The sequence below is a fragment of the Aedes albopictus genome, chromosome 2, assembly GCF_035046485.1.
Source record: "Aedes albopictus strain Foshan chromosome 2, AalbF5, whole genome shotgun sequence".
NCBI lineage: Eukaryota > Metazoa > Arthropoda > Insecta > Diptera > Culicidae > Aedes > Aedes albopictus.
Window position 1 is genome coordinate 387,977,549 of NC_085137.1, and position 22,424 is coordinate 387,999,972.

Here is a 22,424-nt window from a genome sequence, read left to right on the forward strand (position 1 = left end):
CACGGGTGACGGGGCGGTGGTACGAGCGCGCGACGGTCGCAGACATGTAGATGCAATCAAATTGAAGGATTGTATGCTAACGCACCCAAGACGCACCGCAACGCTGCCGTACAACGATTTTCGACAAGTTTTACATTGGATGTGTTTCGGATGTGTTTCGAGGGCCCACATAGCCGAGGCGGTAAACGCACGGGTATTCAGCATGACCATGCTGAGGGTGACGGGTTCGATTCCCGGTCGGTCCAGGATCTTTTCGTAAAGGAAATTTCCTTGACTTCCTTGGGCATAGAGTATCTTCGTGCCTGCCACACGATATACACATGCAAAATGGTCATTGGCAGAGGAAGCTCTCAGTTAATAACTGTGGAAGTGCTCATAGAACACTAAGCTGAGCAGCAGGCTTTGTCCCAGTGGGGACGTTACGCCGAGGAGAGGAGGAGGAGTGTTTCAACGTTTCAAATTGGGGCGCAACATATAGCTAGCAACGCAGGGTAACGTGATTGTATACTAGTTTCATTACGGATTTAATAATAAAATTATTCATGCATTATTCAATATATCATTATCGTAAGCTCTATGATACTTGAAAAATTATGAATAGTCAAATTTTTGGTGCTCTAAACATTCTATTACAAAGCTATTATTTCCTGAATGATTATCATTCGCTCAATAAACACTGTATAATATGCAAAATACCATGAATTGTATTTTTCTATGCGGGGAGTTCTTTCAAATTTTCTTCCTAAATTTCTCTAGAAATTAATTCCAAAATTTCTCCAGGATCTTACCCTTACCTTAGAGCAACATTAACGGCGGCTACTATTCGAGCAACCCGCGTAGCGCTACCATTTTGACTTAACCACCCTTTTCCACACCGGTAGCAATCAAATTAGTCACCCTGATTTGTATCGGGAGGGCTGTCATATTTCCATAGAATTTTTAGCAGCGCAACTGTCCCGCTACTATATTTGGTCACCCACCCATAGCGCTACTATTTTGCGAGCGCATCCAGCAGCGACCGGTAAAGTTTGCTGCAATGATGGAGGGCTGCCAAACGGGGTATAGAAGCGCACCGTTAAAGGTGCTCTTACACACCAAATTTTTATTGCTGGTAGCCAGCGAAATTTTGCTGATTTTTTGTGCTGTTTTTTTCAGCAATCTATTCAGCAAAGTAAAATTTGCTGATCATCCAGCAATGTAGAATTTCCAAAATCTGACAACTGTTGTGCTGATCAATCAGCAAAAAGCGATCGTGTTTGCTGTACAACCAGCAATCTATCAATGATAAATATTCCTGTATTTCAGCAATTCTATTCACTGCAAATTCCAGAAAGATATGCAATCAATTCAAGATTTTTCTCTCAAAATGAATTAATCGTCTAATAAAGGATGCTTTCATTATTTTTATTTTGCAAAAAAAAATTGAACCGTTCCGTAACCTCGGTAAAACTCTTCACACGTTCGCCGTTTCATCATCGAGGAAACATCGTTTCCCGTGTCATTTCTGCAATAATAACAGCTAATATAAACTAACTATTACAATTTGAAAGTCATTTTTACTTATAAACTACTCCTTCCTGTGGAGCTGATTCTGCTTTATTTTGGAAGTGGCAAAATCTTTGCGAACGAGCAAACTTTTAACTCGTGCAGGAAATACAACAGTCGTGGCACAACATGAAAAATGGTGTTGACATTTCAACTTGGCAGATAAGTGATTTGCTGATTTCCAGCAAGACAAAGAATTGGGTTTTTGAATTAAGAATAATGTATTGTATTGATTTTTTGATTTTATACGAAAGAGCACCTTTTTCTAAGCCAGTATGATTTTTTTCAGATTTTTAGAACTTTATTTTGTCTTGCTGGTTACTAGCAGAAACATACATACATACATATACATACATACATATGTACATTTATTTGTTCAACATCACATTTAAGACAAGACCTAACCAAAAATAGTCCGCCACAATACTCGGTTTGTGGTTGCCGCTCTCCATCCTCGATTTGTGGCTGCCGCTCTCCATCCTCGGTCGCGCCCAATGCTCGCCAGGTCACGCTCCACCTGGTCCCAGCAGAAACATCATTGCTGAAAAGGATTCAGCAAATAGTAATGCTGAATATCAGTAAAACACTTATGTAAGTGTTGAACTCCAGTAAATTCGCACATTGCTGATATGCTTTCTGCAAACAATATTGCTGGAAGACGAAGGGAATTTTTGGTGTTCACCCCTCTGGGATCCTTTCTGAGATTGGTAAAAGGATGGTTTCTTCGGGTAATCCTAGATTAGGACTTCTTCAGAGATTCCTTTTGGGACTTCAAGTGATATCTTTTTTCCGGGATTTCCCAAGGAGTTCCGGGAATTCTCCGGAATTCCATCCTAGATTATTCTAATAGTTTCTTTTGGATATCCTTAGAAGTTATTTTTCAACTTCCGGAAGGTTTTGTTGGAGAATATGCCTAGGAATTCCAGACATTCCGCGGCCGCGTTAATGAAAACCGCGTAAAAAAAGACCTGACTAATATCGAAGACGGCTAATAACAAGACAGACATCTACCCTCTTGCTCCATATACTTTGGGAGCTACAAGCACATTAGCGCCGCGAACGACTTCAGGGAACAACATCATGAATGAGTGTTCGTGCGATGCTACAATTTCCGTGTACGTATTAGCATGCACACGCACACAATCATGTTTTAATGTTCCTGTGAATCGTTGAGGGCGTTTCAACCATGTCGCCTGCGACAGGGTGGGAGCTGTCTGTCTTGTTATTAGTCGTCTTCGCTAATATGTAAGTTTAATCATATTTACTATGACCTAATAACTTATTTTTGTTTATTTTCAGAATCTGGCAGCACCGCCGTGCCGTGAATTCATTTGGATTCGTCCTAAACCGGTTCACTTTCAAAGAGTATTCAAGAGCGAGAGAGTGAGAACCTGGAACTGAGTGTACTTAGACAAATTGCAGTACCAGCACAGACGGACTCCGTGCGAAGCTCGCCCCGCTGCCCTGACAGAAGCAAATCGAGTGTTGTTGCTGGCAGTGCCCAAGTGTCAAAAGAAGGCAAGCTCGTGCGAGGTTTGGGTTGGTTGGCTGCATCATCATCATCACCAGCCATCAGAAAAAGTGCCAGTGTGTGGTTATCCATTCGATAACGTCGTGTGTCTTGTGAGGTGCAAATTGGAAGAGTAGTTGGAAGTGGGAAAAAGTCTTTGAAGTGAAGTGAATGTTCAAGGTTTTCTTTTGTAGCTGACAAATTGGTGCTTTATTCCCCGTGGGCAAGGTGTACAAAAAAAGGAATAACTTGTGAAGCACAGCACACAAGTTCGTAAGTGCAGGAAACAGCAAAAACAACAACAGTTCAAAGCAGCAAGCAGTAAAAACACCCGGAAGAAAATGGCAGATGTGGATGAAGTGATAAGTGACCAGGAGAAGATTCGGATCGTCAATGATTTCATTCTGCACGCCCCACCGGGCGAATTTAACGAGGTGTTCAACGACGTCCGCGAGCTGCTGAACGATGACCGGCTGCTCAAGGAGGGGGCCAGTGCAGCCTGTGCCCAGTACAACAAGGACCAGCTAACGCCGGTCATCCTCGAGGGCTCCGGGCTGGCCGTGCTCGTCACAGAGTTCAACGATCTGGGTAAGTCTCGTCTGCAAATTGAGACATCATTAACATTGTATCAGAGCAGCATATTGTGTAGGCTTTTTTGTTCGGCCAATCGTCGGAAAGGTCGCAAAACACCGTTCTTCAGAGAAGCAGGATGTTATTAATAGAATCCTTCTGCTATCTTTCTATCGTGGGTTTATCTGTGGAAGCCGCAGTATGTGTATGGTGTCATGTAGGTACTGTTGGTCTATGCTTGCATGGGTGAGAGTATTTTATTTTTATGGTGACACTTGTCGAAAATATCAACCAACTCGGCTGAATGGGTCGTGTCTCTCGAGAAGCAGCGGGCTGTTATCACACTCTGGCGACGACGAAACAGATTTTGGATGGTTCTTGTTTGTATGTGGTGGATTGTTGCGTGTATGGTATCTGTAGGTTGCAGCCACAATCAGATTACTAAACACCAGGCCGGATTAGGCGACTAAAAGTGTGCGATGACGACGGTCTCAGACTGTGAACGAATGTTTTCCTACTTGCTTGCTACAAGCGATAGAGAGCCAGGAAGACACAGGAAAGCTTTGTTTTACGATTTTTATGGGATTGGCCTATTTTCTGTTATTTACGTTTGCGTTGCTTTCTTGCTGTGGTCGAATGCCTAGTATTTGATGATGTCAATAGAGTTCGAGTACACCGAGGAGTACACCTATCAAAAGATCAGAAATGGTGAAAAATGTCGTAAAAAATCAATTATTTGGGCAAATTTTTGTTCAAGATATCCAATTGCCCTTTGCTGATAACCAATGGATGGATGTCAAAAATTGTAAACAGTCAAAACGATCTATTACACCAAATGCTAATGAAACCAAAATTGCCTTAGAGCTCAACAAAAGAGCAGCCTGACCTGAAAACGGCTTTGTTTCGACTCTGTAATTCGATACCAAGCAGGAACAGGCGATACTCGCGATGACTGCAGCAGCGGCGGAACCTGTGAAGAAAAAGGATACGAAGTCTACCCAGACAGGTCCCAGACGGAGGCCTTCGCTTTCGCAGGTTGTCCAAAAAATGTGGCGAATGCGACTGCTCGTGACAAGCACTCGCAGAAACGGGCCAGGCAGCCGTTAGGTGAGGAGCTGTCTGGCAGTGTCCGCAAGGCTAGGCGTATGACCACGAAGGTTGGCGGTAATTCGGACCCCAGCCAGGTGTCCCGGAAAGCTGGGAAGGGTGGTCCTTAAAAGGCTGACCCGTTCCAGAAGCGTTACGACCGTTGGTAAGCCCTCAGCAGCCACAGAGTAGGGCAAACCAAGGAGAGGACCCCCATTGGACTAAGGTAGAGCGGAAGAAGCCGCGTAGTCGCCGGCTAAGAATAGGACTATCAACCCCAATTCAAGGTGTCAAGCGACCCATGCTGAGGAATGAGTGAACGAGGGAGTGAAAAAGTTGCTCGATCTTTAACGGAGCCTGTGGGCATGGGCACCCCCCATAGTAAGCTGTCCCTTATCGCGTTAATGCGGGGCTCTGGCGTTGTGGACATTCTTTCCCGTGTGACTCGTGGGATTTAGTCATAAAATCAAATAAAAGTAATAACCAGAATTCAGGTGCAAGTAGTGGGGGGATCAACCCCTTCGCAAAAAGCGGGTTGATGAGGTCTCCGACAAGGAGAAATGAGGAGATAGGCGCTGGGAGTTGCGTACGCTGCTCAAGCGAGGGTGCTCCAGTCCACTTCCCGGCAAGCCAGCCGGTGGAGGTTATGGACGGAGCGTGGTTGTTGAGGGCCGTCAACCAAGAATCCAAAGGACGGTCCGCAATAGAGGTGGCTGAGCAGCAGCTTGGCAAAATCATCGACTTTGCGTCCACTAAGTCGAACATAAGCAAGGACCTGAAAACGGCCTTGCTTCGACTTAGGGTGTCGATCGACGGTACCAAGCAGGATCACGCGGCACTCGCGTTGCTGACTGCTACAGCAGCGGAGCCTGCAATTGAGAAAGTGCCGAAGTTTACCCAAACGGAGGCCTTCTCCTTCGCAGGAAGTCCGAATCAGGCGGAAGCGACTACTCGCGACAAACGGGGCAAGCAATCGCAGAAGCGGGCGAAGCAGCCGTCAGGCGAAGAGCTGTCTGGCGGTGCCCGCAAAGCCAGGCGAATCATTACCCCGAAAGTCGGTAATAATGCCGGAAGGTCGGATCCCAGCCAGGATTCCCGGAAAGCTGGAAAGGGAGGGCCTGAAAGGCTGGCCCGTCCCGGAACGATGGGAACAAGGGGTTGTGACCGCTGGTGGGCTCTCAACAGCCACAGAGCAGGGCGATCCAAGGGGAGGACCCCCCTTAGACGAAGGTAGAGCGGAAGAAGAAGAAGAAGGCGAATCCGCAGGTAGCAGCGCAGGACGCCAAGCCAAGGCGAAGGAGGGCAGGTGCCAAGCGCGAGAAAGGCAACGCGATCGTCATAAAGACGGAACAGTCCAAGTACTCGGACGTCTTGAAGACGACGCGAAGCGACGCCAAGCTTGAGGGTCTTGGAGCCGACGTACGCAGTATTAGACGGAGATGATCCTGGAGCTGAAGCGCCAGAAGGAGCACAAGGGCGCCGCCTATAAGAGGCTGGCACAAGAGGTCCTTGGTGAAGGTGTGCAGGTGAGGGCTCTGACACATGAGGCGACTCTGAAGGTAAAGGACATTAATGAGATCACCGAAGTGGAAGAGCTCGTCACGGCACTGCGGCAACAGTGCGATGTGCAGGTGGCCGCCGCAGCCGTTAAGCTATGGAAAGGGCCAGCAGGGACACAGATAGTTTTGGTTCAGCTACCTGTGGCGGACGTCAAAAAGTCCGTTAAAGTAGGGAGCATAAAAGTGGGCTGGTGTGTATGCCACCTGACATTTCACGAGCCACCTGAGGTTTGCTTCAGGTGTCTGGAACCAGGACACAAGTCGTGGGACTGCAAAGGCGCCGACAGGCGCAAACTGTGCAGGCGATGCGGCGCTGAAGGTCATAAGGCCCAAAATTGCACGAGTCCGCCCATCTGCATGATCTGTACCGGGAAATCCTTGAACAACAGACATCCGATGGGTGGTCCAAGGTGTCCGGCCTTCAAGAAAGCCACAGTAAACAACAAATCACAGTGCAGGTAACGCAGCTGAACCTGGCTGAATGGCGGCGATATGGACGATGGGTAAATACCCCGTCCAGGAGTTGGTGTCTACTACCTATGAGGGCTTCGTGGTCGCAAAAGTAAACGGGGTCTTCTTCTGTAGCTGTAATGCGCCTCCGCGATGGTCGATCGAGCGGTTCACGCAGATGCTGGACCGCATGACGACCGTGCCAACAGGGCGAGGGCCGGTGGATATAGCGGGCGACTTTAATGCCCGGGCCGTGGAATGGGGAAGCCGTTTCTCGAACCAGTGGGGTCAGATGCTTGATATTCGCATATCATTAAAGTCTAGCTTAACGGACGCAGTGGTTTTATTTCCCCCTACAGCGAAAGGAAACAAAACTATTAAAGTGCAAATAGAACACTAAGCTGTGCTGCAGGCTGTGTTCCAATCTGGACATTAAGCTAAGAAGAAGAAGACGAAGAAGAAGTGTGAAACAGTAGAACCTAATTTAGCAGAACCAGACTCTACCAGCCTGTGCAATGTTCTTCTATGTACGATAGGCGTTAAATTGCAGCGACAAATAATCACATTTCTTCAATGAGTCACCTCAGACTGAAGCGATAGAAAGAAACAAAACCGAACCGTTTATCACCTTACAATGTGCACTAACCGGTGTAGTCTGTGCCACCGATCGCTCCGGTAATATTAAAGCAGAGCAAATACAACAAACAGTTAACAGACACCTCTCTCTCTCTACTCTACTCTAGTAGAGTAAGTGAACCGAGCTTTCACTTTCAAATGTGTGTAGTGTGCTACACCACCGCTCTTACGTCACCTGTTCGCGATTCCGAGAAATTCCTAGTTCGAAATCACGCAGAGCGCAGAGGAAGAAGCATCAGCTCGAACTCGATTCGGCGACGACGACCACCAAGCACACCGCCGCGGCACCGCGCCGCCACGGTGGCGCGACCAGCTGCTATTCGTTTGTTGCTCCCGATTTACCCACATAGTTCAGCCATATATCGCTGTTTGCAGTGATGCAGTGATTTCAAACTCGATTAATTTCGAAAAGCTTGCATCGGGGGAAGCCGCAGCAGGCAGTCTAATGCTATTCAACATTAAAATGTTCCATTATTCAGACGTACGCTTCAGAAGCGTGCCATTTCGGAATTGGTCAAAATCAAGTTGTTACGCATTGCGAACTTCGAGATGTGTGTACCATGGCAAGCAGCTCTAGTAGCAACGACAACCACAGCATCCTCTTCGCACCGCGAAAACGGTATCGTTTCTTGCTCATAACAAACAAAGAAACACCTGAACCGCTGGTAGGGTCGATGCACCAATCACGCTGGGTTACAGATTCTACTAAAAAGAATAACAAATTTCAAATCAGCCATGTGGTAGAACTATAGATACTCAGGGTCCATATAGCAGAATTGATTTTTATTTTTGCTTTTATTTCTGGGAATTCCAACTGCTCGTCAAAATATTTAGAGGTATTTCAAAGAATGGGCTGAATTTTTTCGTCAAATTGACAATTGACTCAAAAGCCCATCAGGTATCAATAGGTCGGTTCTAGCGGCATGTTCTCTCCATTTGGGGAATTTGGGCCATCACCTCAAACATGATCCTATTCTTCATCTTCCCGAGAAGGAGGAAAGGAATTTAAGATAATAACTGGTAGGGGAATAGAAACAGTACCATAGAGAAGATTATTATCGCATAAGCGTATTACAATGAATTAAAACAGTGCCTTAAAAATGGCACTGTAATAAAGTGTAAATAGGGCCTATAGCTATTTGGCATACATGAAAGGAGTACATTTAAGAATTCTGAATAGAGTACAAAAGAGTACGGTAATCCAAAGTGATATTAATTTTCCTTAAGCGTTTATTGTTTACAATTAAAAGGTGCATTTTGGGTAATCACAACAATTGCTTTAAAAGTTTTGAATGTGATTCAAAAATCATTAGTTTTATACTAAACATTAGAAATCGTGTACTTTTGGGGTTCTTCGATATTAGGAAATCTGATAGTGAACAACTCTCTTTCATTTTTTAATCATATTTGCATTTGAAACGACTTGTGAAACGAGGGCTGCTGAAGCACTATAAATTGCATTTAACTGAAGAACTTATGATTTTTTTTCGTTAGAATCGATAAATTTACTGAAATATTTCATCAATCAGGAAAATGTATCTTTGTAAAAAAAAGAGTACAATTGGAGCTATTTTACAAAAAGAATAATACGCTCAATTTTTGCTGAAAAAGAGTACGTCTGGTAACCCTACCTATACCAAGTCTTCAAAGTCTTTTCTTTGAAAGCGTTTGCACTGAGCGAACGTCTACTGTAGCGGTGTCGGATAGAAAGTTAAAGTTTACCCACTGCTGCTCTTGGACAAATGGCATGAGAGGCCGTACTCCTAACACAAACCAATCTATTTCGATTGACTAACACAACTGGAATAAACATTTATTCTAACTAAATATTTATCTGCTAAGGCGTAGTTATTCATTGACTACTCGACTTCTTCTACACTTTCCTTTGACGACATGACTCCTACAAATTCACGAAACTTCGAAAGCTTAATGTTCAACAGAGGTGTAGCCATCATATCCGCAATCATAAATATGCTCGGTTGTCAAATGCTGTGGTTCAATGACGCCACCTTGTTTGAGTTGCCGGATGAAATGCTACTTGGGTTCAATATGTTTTGATCGTCGTCTGTTGATGCTGCAAGAACTTAGTTGCTTGATATAACAGCTCTGATTATACTCGTTCGCTTTCACTGGAAACGCAGTTTTGACTCCGAGGTCGTCAAGTATACAAAGTATCCAATTCAGTTCCTTGCAGCATTCAGCCATAGTTACGTATTCCGCTTCTGTACTGCTTAGGGTAACATTGTCCATTCCATCCAATCATTCCTCCTGCGTAGCGAAAAAGAAATCCAAATGTTAACTTTCGATCGTGGGCATCACCAGCCCAATCAGCATCTACAAAAACTTTGATCTCAGACGAATCTTGTCCTACAATCAGCTTATGATTGACGGTTCCTTTCAAATACAAAAAGTACCCTTTTCGCTTCAACTCAGTCAGCTTGAGAGGGATTACTAGTCTTGCGTTCTAGGATGGATACAGCAACCGATATGTCTGGTCTTGTGTTAACAGATACATATAGCTATCCACCAATCAGACTTGAAAACTGGTGATCATTCGGAAATGCTTCAGTATTCTTCTCCTCAAGGGGTATTTTCGAGGATTTGGGATCTTGCAATCCAAAACGTGACAGAAGCTTTTGTATGTACACTTTCTGGCACAGTGAAGTGACACACCTTCGTTGGTCCGGGTTACTCGAATTCCAAGAAAATGCCTGAAGTCTCCCTAAAGACGTTACCTTGAAATGGTTGTTCAGGTTACTACTCCTCCTCTGAATTACAGGCAACTACCAAGTCGTCAACGTATACGGCAATATATGACATCGTCCCGTCACTGTTGCGTTTCGAATACAGGCACGAATCGTTTTCGGAGGGCTTGAATCCAAGTCTCTGGAGAACTGCATTGAGCTGCAGTGACATGCCCTCTTCATCGTATACTTCGACGTTCGATTCATCTGTTACTTTACGGCGTACCTCCAGATTCGAGTCGTATTCCATTAATTCAGTTGGTCATGAATTTCTCATTACTGGTTTGATAAGAAAGCGGACATTTCTGCTGTGGTGAATCTTGTTGGTTGACAAATCTTCCAAACGATACTTCTTTTGGGAATCAGAATATCCGAAAAATGTAAGCATTATTACTTTCGGCTCTAGCTTGGTCTGCTTCTGGACAAGAACGTGGACAAACGCACTGCAGGCGAAGATATATATGCCTATGCTTTAAATTTGGCTTCAACGCATACCAAGCTTCATAGGGGGTCTTCTCGGTAGTACGGGTTGGTGGCATATTCTGAACGTAGTTGTCTGTGTTCACTGCTTCTGCCCAGTATTTGTAGTCCATGGATGTATCGATAAGCATACAGCGCGCCATTTCCACAAGACTTCGTTTCTTTCGTTCCGCAGTCACGTTTTGTTGTGGGCTGTATGCGGCTGTGAACTGCGTTGTGTTTCCTGTTTGACGGTAGAATCTTCCCTATCGTTTGGATTTGTATTCTCCTCCGTTGTTTGCGCGAATGACAGCAGGTCGCTTTCCAAATCGAGTCTCCGCCAGCTGGAGGAATTCTTCAATCTTATTCGGAACCTCCGACTTTTTCCCGTACCATCTTTTGGATCGCTTCTTCGTCACAGTGCCCCAGTATTTGGTGAATATAATTTTCAGTATACTTCATGACAGCAGCGACAATCGGCTTGTGCTTCTTTGTTTCGAGGTGATACAATCCTGACATCCTTACAGCTGCGACTTGCTCATTTTTCGATATTTTGCATACTTCTCCAGTGAACATGACTTCAGCTGCTCTTCCGGTTAGTTTTTCAACGGTCACCAGGTTCGTATACAAGTTCGAGCTTCATTAAGAATCACGGTGTGTTGTGTAGAACAACTTTATAATAAAAAAATAAGTAAGTCTGAAATTTAGCCCAGTGATACTTTGGGCCATTCCCTTCAATTTGCTGGGTCGGTTGAAAACATCCATCGGGGGGTCTAGAACAAAATTTTTTTTGATGGTTTTTCATGCAAAAACAGTTAAAAGCGCATATTGTAAATTATTGCATCTCCTACAAATAGTCACAACTTTTTTTGTCTTTGAGGATAGAACCATAAAATTTTCAGGCGTTTCGAAGTAGTATGCGTAGATCACTGTGTGAAAATTTCATTAAAATATGTTGAATGGTTTTCAAATAATAGCAAAACTATCAAACGCATTCTAAAATACTAAGCTTAGTAGCAAAAGTCCAACAAAATATCTATATTATTTATATAATAATACATGAAAAAATTTTAATTCTAAGGACCTTGAGTCATTATGATGGCGGTATCCCAAGTAACACACTTGTCACAGAAGAGTCACGGCGGCGCAGGTTTTTGTTACGCAGAAGTCACTGTGACTTAATCCTAACAAATAAATACTTACTTGCAAGAAGTAAGTCACAGTGACTTCTGCACAACAAAAACCTGCGCCGTCGTGACTCTTCTGTGACAAGTGTGTTACTTGGGATGTACTGTGAAAACTTGTTTTTCAAATAATGAACAATTACATAGTCAAATACATGAAAGGAAAACACACACATTGCCATTATGTAGCTTTTGACTAAAGTATTCATTATTTATCTCAAGAACGCGGTTTTGCGTATACATGTTCATTTTTTCCATTTTTTTTAAAATGATTAAGGTCTTATCTAAGTATCAGATTGCAAGCGAAAGGCTTTAGGAGAGCGTGGCGCAATAATTTGGATTACAAAAAAAACTGTTTGTTATTTTTTCGAAAGATATAGATTTATGTTGAAAATATTCTACTAGTCAACGACGCCCTAACAATGATCAATCACTCTTCCTCATGCTTGGATGAAACCACAGAAAATATTTTTGAGACATATGAAAATCGATAAGACTATTTAAACCATTGTTATCAAATTGTTTTTCCTTGGCTTTATGCAGAACAGCCTAATTTTCATGCCTAATGTAGAAACGTTTTCAATAAGTACTCCGTTCTTTTAACTCTTCTTTCAGAACTTATTATCAGTTATTTGTTAATAAATGGTGGCATAAGTAATAAGCATTATACTGCCCCCACTCGCAAAACAGTCCCATTTGCAAAAAGTAGGAATTGAGAAAACAGCATTTGAAGTTTGACAACTCGTTCCCATATAAAACTTTGAAAAATCGTCATAACTTGAAAAATATTTTGATCATCTCGAAACTTTCACAGATTGCTTTGCACCTGAATACAGAACTGTGAAAAATATTTGGATCACTGAAAAATTGTTCAGTTTTGAGTTACATGATACAAAAAACCATGATGGGACTGTTATGCGGGTACTTTCAATATGGGACGCTCATGATTTGGTATTTTTTTCGCACATTGACATAAAATGCCGCAGTTTTTATTATGGGTTTTGAAAGTACGTTGAAAATGATGATGATTCCTTACGTTAACTCAAAAGTGATGAAAAGTCAAATGGGACTGATATGCGAGTGGGGGCAGTATATTGCTATTAAATTTAAAGACAACCCTAAGTTTAGGTCCAACAGCTATGTCAAATATCGTGGAATAATCCGGAAACTATGTTTAGTACCGTAAAGATGCCCTTGATCGAATATTGCCCAACTGAATTCTGTTTTGATTTCAGTTCTCGTTATTGTGTCCTGTCTTGGGACTTAAACCCACAACTTCAATGTTATTATGAGGTCTTTAACAGAGTTAACTTGTTTTTATTCATTGACTAAGGTGAAATACTATTTAATTTTGAGCTTGTAAACATTAATTCCAAAATAATTTAGTTTCTATACTTTTTCATCGAAACAGAGAGGTTTCCCAATCCTCGAGTGCTTTTCTTGGCTTACCAAATAACATTCAAATATTTTCTTTAGGGAAGGCCGACATGCTCAGCAATCATGATAATTGTGTTTATTATAGGATTCGTAATAGAGGCATACTTGTACTTGTGAACATGTATACGCAAAACCACGTTCTTGAAATAAATAATTAATACATTAGTGAAAAGCTACATAATGACAGTGTGTGTTTTCCTTTCATGTATTTGACTATGTATCTGTTCATCATTTGAAAAACAAGTTTTCACAGTACCGTCATCATAATGACTCAAGGTGTTTAGAATAAAATATGTTTCATGTATTATTGTAAAAAAAAATATAGATTTTTTGTTGATCGTTTGCTACTAAGCTTAGTATTTTAGAATGCGTTTGATAGTTTTGCTATTACTTGAAAACCATTCAACATATTTCAATGAAATTTTCACACAGTCATCTACGCATACTACTTCGAAACGCATAAAAATTGTATGGTTCTATCTTCAAAGACAAAAAAGTTGTGACTATTTGTAGGAGATGCAATAATTTACAATATGCGCTTTTAACTGTTTTTGCATGAAAAACCTTCAAAAAAAAATTTTGTTCTAGACCCCCCGATGGATGTTTTCAACCGACCCAGCAAATTGAAGGGAATGGTCCAAAGTATCTCTGGGCAAAATTTCAGACTTACTTATTTTTTTGTTTTAAAGTTGCTCTATAAACACACCGTGGAATGACATCTTTCTCTCGTCGTCAACTGCACAGCAAATTGTACCGGAACCTCATCCGGCAACCTCGTCCTTTACATCTGCCAACCCAACGGTTAGTCCTAGTTTATGTTCGTAGTTCTTGAAAAAACTCCTGTCCGCACACATGTAGATGCTTGTTCCGGAAGCGGCGATCCGACAGTATTCGAATTTCGCTCGTTCCGTACCGCAAAGCAAAACTATCTCTCCTCTTCCACTGCTGCATCCTTCGTCTTTGACCTTGAACTTCCGGCGGGATTCCTCTTTTTCTGGCACCAATCCCTCTTCTTGATGTGATCCGATCTTCCATAGGAATGGCAAATAATCGTTTTTTTACCCTTCTTACACCCATAAGAAGGGTATAAATATCGCTCGAAAAACCGACTTTCGATCCGAGGCCCGGAGGGCCGAGTCTCATATACCAATGAACTCAGCTCGACGAACTGAGCAAATGTCTGTATGTGTGTGTGTGTGTATGTGTGTATGTGTGTGTGTGTGTATGTGCGTTACAAAAAAAAGTCACGCACGTTTCTCAGCCGTCTGTCAACCGATTTGAGTTCTCTTGGAAGCAAATGAAAGCTACTACATCCTAGTAGAACGCTATTAATTTTTTTTTCGATTGGACGTTTGGTTACCGAGATATCTCTCGAAGAGTACTTATGAGTCATACATCTAAACTTTTTAAGATTTTTGACCAAGTGTATCATAATAAATATTTCGGCCGTTTGTCAATCGATTTGGGTTCTCTTGGCACCAAATGAAAGCTACAGCATCCTAGTAGATCGCCCAGAAATTTTATTTGGATTGGACATTTGGTTTCAGAGATATCTTTCGTAGAGTACTTAGGATTTATACAACTAAACCTTTTGAGATTTTTGACCAAGTGTATCATAATAAATATCTTAGCTGTCTGTCAATCGATTTCGGTTCTCCTGGGACCAAATGAAAGCTACAACAATCTAGTAGCACCCTATACAGTTTCATTACAATTGGACATTTGGTTACCGAGATATATTTCAAAGAGTACTTGGGAGTAATACAGGTTAACTTTTTGAGAGATTTTTGACCAATGGTGCCATAATAAATATCTCAGCCGTCTGTCAACCGATTTGGGTTCTTTAAGCACCAAATGAAAGCTACAATATTCTTGTAAAAGGCCCTGAAATTTTATTTCGATTCGATATTTGATTACTGAGATATCTTACGAAGAGTATTTCAATAAATTCCTTTTTTATTTATTATTATATTCACTTGTTATCTTGCATTAGTTTTTGACCAGTCTATTGGAAATTATTTTTCAATAAATAATCCCGCTCAGACGCATTTCTACCTGTCTTCATCAAGTCTACTTAGTTTAGACACCTCCGCATTTTTCCTTCCACGGACTTCCACCTGGTTAACCACCTGGCTAAATTGATGACGTTGTTTTCGCCTGTTTTTGTTTGCCAAACTGTCAAACCCCACGTGCCATTATTATTGTGTTTGTTTTCGGTTGGTGCGCATAACGATTTACTTCGGAGGTTTCTAATCCAGGTAGTTCCCTCAAAAGTGTCCGGTTCCCAAGATCAACAAGGCCAGGAAGCATCGGTTCTAATAGTAAGTAGTTGTTTTACTACTTCATTCCAAATCCTCGGATTTAACCACAGTTTGTTTTACTTCCAGGATTATCGGACTGCAAATTTGCTGAGGATTCCGGTAGCATTGGCAGTGCCGGTAAGTGAGGTGGACCTGAGAGGAGCCGATTTTGATACTAGCCGAGATGAGGACAACGATAAGGAGGATGCAGAACATGCAATTGAGGCCACCTCCGATTGTTCCAATCAGCGGGACGCAAGCAGATGGATGTGCTAAAAAGGAAGGGTGGAGCCAAAAAGGTGGTGGTGTTGCCCTCAAAACACGGATGTTTGTGAATTTGTTCTAGATTTTCCATCCAGTAAGGTGCTTCGATTCGTAAGGTTTTCGATGATGTCCCTCAGCTGCCCAGTAACACCTGGTAAAGTATTTTTCCAGTTTGAATGATATATAGAATTGAAAAAGGATAAGGTTATTTGGGATGCGGAAGCAGTTTTTGACGCTTCGAAGCGGAAAGATTTGCCTTTGGATTTCAAAATCTTGATATTAACGATGATATCGATGTACGCTTTACTTATTTGTTGCGTAATGCTACCTTCTTCTTCTTATTGGCGTATGCCCCAACTGGAACATAGCCTGTTATTCAGTTTAGTGAGCACTATCATGGTTATTAATAGAGCGCTTCCTCTGTCAATGATCATTTAGCATGTGTATGTCGTTTGGTAGGCACGATAATACTCTATGCTTGAGTATGTTAAGAAAATTTCCTTTACGAAAAGTTCCTGGACCGACAGACGATTACCCTCAGCAGGTCGGGCTGAATACCGGTGCGCTTAACGTATCGACTGTGGGTAACGATTAAAACTACTACTTAGCTTAGTTTCCACAGTTATTAACTAAATGCTTGATCTCCCAATGATCATTTTGCATCCGTATATTCTGTGGTAAGTACAAAGAAACTCTAAATGTCCAGGGAAGTCAAAAACATTTCCATAGTGAAAAGATCTTGGCTCATCTGGGAATCATCTTTTGTTTGTTCTACTGAATATCCCACGACCATTCCAGTTTCGGCTGCTATGTTTTTATGGCATATGAAAAATTATCCCTGATTATTTCTCCCCGGAAATAACGTTGCAACATCATACGTTGACTTATGCGTATGAATTTCTCTTGTCCAATCAGTTTCCAAGCATGCAAATTAATAAACAGATCGTCGATGTAACAATGAAATAGATCCTTAGCATTGGCATAAATATGTGGTGGTCAAAAGGAGGGCGGTCTGCCCCTTATAGAATAATCCATTCCGAAAAAAAACACGTGAATCAGGCGATAAATATTTTTGGAGTAGTTCTGTGAGGCTACTGATTTTTATAAATGATTAAAATATTTTCTATAATTTTTAGAATACATCCCAGATAACTGGGGATTTCTGGGGATCTCCAGGGATTTTCAGGAACTATTTTACCCATTTCCTTGAAGCAACTGATTACTATAAATCATTTTAACTATCTATATATATACAAATTCAGTGGCATACTTGGGACCGCGCATAACTTGCGAACGGATCGTCCGTTTTGGGTCGTCTTTGTTTTGTTCTGTTAGTTTTAACCCAAGGAAGGTTTGTGGGACAGAAACCATGGATAAATTGCGGTTTTTTGAAAATCGATTTTTTTTATACATTTTGAGCGGGGGACTTGACTTGGGGACCCGAAATTGGGACATCAAAAAACGCAGTAGGTAAGACAAAGTTTGCCGGGGACAGCTAGTTTTCTATAATTTTTAGAATACATCCTAGATAAATGGGAATTTCTGGGAATCTCTAGGGATGTTCAGAAATTATTTGAGCATTTTCCGTGAAGCTGCTGATTTTTATAAATGAATAAAATTATTTTCTATTATTTTTGGAATACATCCTAAAATCTAAACTAGGAATTTCAGAAAATCTTTAAGGATTTTCAGGAATTATTTAACATTTCCCTCGAAGCTACTGATAAATCATATTAAATATTTTTTATAATTTTTAGAGTACATCTGAGATGACTGGGAATTTCTCGAAATCTCCAGGGATTAACAAGAATTATGTTTTTTTTTATAGATATTTAAAATTATTTTCTATTATTTTTGGAATACATCCCAGATGACTGTGAATTTATGGGAATCTCTTGGGATTTTCAGGAATTATTTGAACATTTTTTGTGAAGATACTGAATTCTATAAATAATTTTAAATATTTTCTACAATTTTAGGAATACTTCCCAGATGACGGGGAGTTTCTGGGAATTATTTAAATAATTGTCGTGAAGCTACTTATTTCTTTAATTGATAAAAAAAATTCTGTAATTTTAAGAATACATAATAGATGACTGAGAGTTTCTGGGAATCTCTTTTCTATAATTTCTTTAATTTTTAGAATACATCCCAGATGACTGAGGATTTCTGATAATCTTCAGGGATTTTCAGAAATTATTTGAACATTTTCCGTGAAGCTACTGATTTCTCTAAAGGAATAAAACTATTTTTTATTATTTTTGGAATACGTCCCAGATAACTGAGAATTTCTGGAAATCTCTAAGGATTTTCAGAAATTATTTGAACATTTTTCTTGAAGCTACTGATTTCTATAAATAATTTTAGATATTTTCTACAATTTTAGGAAAACCTCCCAAACGACTGGGAGTTTTGTGGGAATTATTTAAACAATTACCGTGAGGTCGCCATTCACCGCTCATGCCCCATTCACCGCTCATTGTGGGTCAATCATACAAAAATGATCAAATGTTAGTAAAGTATCGTAACAGAAGTGAATGTAACATGCTGCCACATCAAAAAACTTTCATTTCACCAAGTTTTTATATGGGTGTACCTGAAATCACGTTCTCAAAAAATATTTCTCACATTGCGCTGCAGGACAACATGGGAACTCTTCAGGGCAAACAGCAGAAGAAATATCCAACAGGTAAAACCCGTTAAAGATTCCATTTTGACAAAACAGGATGAACTGAACGTCATGAATCATCAATACTTTGGTAAATAAAAGTTATTTTGTTTTTATAAATGAATAGTTTCTGTGATTCCATAAAAAAATAATCCAGTGAGCGGTGAATGGATCCATTATGAGCGGTAAATGGATGCATGAGCGGTAATAGGAGCCAAGAGATGACACATTTTAATTTTTATTTTTTCGGTTGTAAACATATTTTACAATCGTTTTATAATTTTACTATAATAACAACATAATTGTTGAGTTGTTAACGTAAATTAAAGTGCAATATTCGCAAACGTCGATTTTTAATGTCATATACTTTACGAAAATGCCGTTAAATGAGCGGTGAATGGCGACCTCACGGTATTTTAATACTTTTCGTTATTCTTCTGATTTCTAAATGATTGAGAATATTTTCGGCAGTTCCTAGAATACATCTCAGATGACTGGGAATTTTTGAGAATCTCTAGAGATTCTCAGGAATTATTTTAATATCTTTCGTAATTCTAATTTCTAAAAATGATTGAAAATATTTTTTGTAGTACCTGGAATACATCTCAGATAACTGGGAATTTCTGAGAATCTCTAAGGACTCCCAGGAATTTTAATATTTTTCGTTATTCATCTGATTTCTAAAAATGATTGAGAATATTTTCTGCAGTTCCTAGAGAACATCTCAGATATCTGGGAATTTCTGAAAATCTCTAGGGATTCTCAGGAATTATTTTAATGTTTTTCGTTATTCTTCTAGTTTCTTAAAATGATTGAGAATATTTTCTGCAGTTCCTAGAATACATCTCTGATAACTGGGAATTTCTGAGAATCTCTAGGGATTCTCAGGAATTATTTTAATATTTTTCGTTTTTCTTCTGATTTCTAAAAATGATTGAGAATATTTTCTACAGTTCCTAGAATACATCAGATATCTGGGAATTTCTGAAAATCTCTAGGGATTCTCAGGAATTATTTTGAAATCTTTCGTAATTCTAATTTCTAAAAATGGTTGAGAATATTTTCTGTAGTTCCTGGAATACATCTCAGATAACTGGGAATTTCTGAGAATCTCTAAGGATTCTCAGGAATTATTTTAATATTTTTCGTTATTCTTCTGATTTCTAAAAATGATTGAGAATATTTTCTGCAGTTCCTAGAGAACATCTCAGATATCTGGGAATTTCTGAGAATCTCTAGGGATTCTCAGGAATTATTTTAATATTTTTCGTTTTTCTTCTGATTTCTAAAAATGATTGAGAATATTTTCTACAGTTCCTAGAATACATCAGATATCTGGGAATTTCTGAAAATCTCTAGGGATTCTCAGGAATTATTTTAATATTTTCCGTTATTCTACTAGTTTCTTAAAACGATTGAGAATATTTTCTGCAGTTCCTAGAATACATTTCAGATAACTGGGAATTTCTGAGAATCTCTAGGGATTCTCAGGAATTATTTTAATATTTTTCGTTGTTCTTATGATTTCTAAAAATGATTGAGAATATTTTCTGCAGTTCCTAGAATACATCTCAGATGACTGGGAATTTCTGAGAATCTCTAGAGATTCTCAGGAATTATTTTAAAATTTTCCGTTATTCTTCTAGTTTCTTAAAATGTTTGAGAATATTTTCTGCAGTTCCTAGAATACATCTCAGATAACTGGGAATTTCTGAGAATCTCTAGGGATTCTCAGGAATTATTTTAATATTTTCCGTTATTCTTCTAGTTTCTTAAAATGTTTGAGAATATTTTCTGCAGTTCCTAGAATACATCTCAGATAACTGGGAATTTCTGAGAATCTCTAGGGATTCTCAGGAATTATTTTAATATTTTTCGTTTTTCTTCTGATTTCTAAAAATGATTGAGAATATTTTCTACAGTTCCTAGAATACATCTCAAATGACTGGGAATTTTTAGACTGTCTAAAGATTCTCAGGAATTATTTTAATATCTTTCGTAATTCTAATTTCTAAAAATGATTTAGAATATTTTCTGTAGTTCCTGGAATACATCTCAGATAATTGGGAATTTCTGAGAATCTCTAAGGATTCTCAGGAATTATTTTAATATTTTTCGTTATTCTTCTGATTTCTAAAAATGATTGAGAATATTTTCTGCAGTTCCTAGAGAACATCTCAGATATCTGGGAATTTCTGAGAATCTCTAGGGATTCTCAGGAATTATTTTAATATTTTTCGTTTTTCTTCTGATTTCTAAAAATGATTGAGAATATTTTCTGCAGTTCCTAGAATACATCAGATAACTGGGAATTTCTGAAAATCTCTAGGGATTCTCAGGAATTATTTTAATGTTTTCCGTTATTCTTCTAGTTTCTTAAAATGATTGAAAATATTTTCTGCAGTTCCTAGAATACATCTCAGATAACTGGGAATTTCTGAGAATCTCTAGGGATACTCAGGAATTATTTTAATATTTTCCGTTATTCTTTAAGTTTCTAAAAATGATTTTTTCTTTTAGTTTCTAAAAATAATATTTTCCGTTATTCTTCTAGTATCTAAAAATGATTGCGAATATTTTCTGCAGTTCCTAGAGAACATCTCAGATATCTGGGAATTTCTGAGAATCTCTAGGGATTCTCAGGAATTATTTTAATATTTTCCGTTATTCTTCTAGTTTCTTAAAATGTTTGAGAATATTTTCTGCAGTTCCTAGAATACATCTCAGATAACTGGGAATTTCTGAGAATCTCTAGGGATTCTCAGGAATTATTTTAATATTTTTCGTTTTTCTTCTGATTCCTTAAAATGATTGAGAATATTTTCTACAGTTCCTAGAGTACATCAGATAACTGGGAATTTCTGAAAGTCTCTAGGGATTCTCAGGAATTATTTTAATATTTTCCGTTATTCTACTAGTTTCTTAAAATGATCAAGAATATTTTCTGCAGTTCCAAGAACACATCTCAGATAACTGAGAATTTCTGAGAATCTTTAAGGATTCTCAGGAATTATTCAAATATATTCTGTAATGCTACTGATTTCTAAAAATGATTGAGAATATTTTCTGCAATTCCAAGAACACATCTCAGATAACTAGAAATTTCTGAGAATTTTTAGGGATTCTCAGGATTTATTTAAATATATTCCGTTATTCTACTGATTTCTAAAAATGATTGAGATTATTTTCTGCAATTTCTAGAATACATCTCAGATAACTGATAATTTCTGATAATCTTTAAGGATTCCCAGGAATTATTTAAATATATTCCGTTATTCTTCTGATTTCTAAAAATGATTGAGAATATTTTCTGCAGTTCCAAGAACACATCTCAGATAACTGAGAATTTCTGAGAATCTTTAAGGATTCTCAGGAATTATTTAAATATATTCTGTAATGCTACTGATTTCTAAAAATGATTGAGAATATTTTCTGCAATTCCAAGAACACATCTCAGATAACTAGGAATTTCTGAGAATCTTTAGGGATTCTTAGAAATTATTTAACAATTTCAAGAATACATCTCAGATAACTGAGAATTCCTGAGAATCTTTAGGGATTCTCAGGAATTATTTAAATATATTCCGTTATTCTTCTGATTTCTAAAAATGATTGAGAATATTTTCTGAAGTCACTAGAACACATTTCAGATAACTGAGAATTTCTGAGAATCTTTAGAGATTCCCAGGAATTATTTAAATATATTCTGTTATTCTACTGATTTCTAAAAATGATTGAGAATATTTTCTGCAATTTCTAGAATACATCTCAGGTAACTGAGAATTTCTGAGAATCTTTAGGGATTCTCAGGATTTATTTAAGTATATTCCGTTATGCTACTGATTTCTAAAAATGATTGAGAATAGTTTCTATAACACATCTCAGATAACTGAGAATTTCTGAGTATCTTTAGAGATTCTTAGGAATGATTTAAATATTTTCCGTAATGCTACTGATTTCTAAAAATGATTGAGAATATTTTCTGCAATTCCAAGAACACATCTCAGATAAC

General features: G+C 39.2%; 1 protein-coding gene across 1 annotated transcript in view; it reads left to right on the plus strand.

The window, feature by feature from the left end:
* LOC109399409 (F-actin-capping protein subunit alpha) overlaps window positions 1-22,424 on the plus strand; it is a 59,998-nt gene that overhangs the window by 3,535 nt on the left and 34,039 nt on the right. The window contains exon 2 of the mRNA XM_019671847.3: window positions 2,845-3,643. Coding sequence (XP_019527392.1) covers window positions 3,397-3,643 — 247 coding nt within the window. The 5' untranslated portion in view covers window positions 2,845-3,396. The remainder of the gene's footprint in view (window positions 1-2,844; window positions 3,644-22,424) is intronic.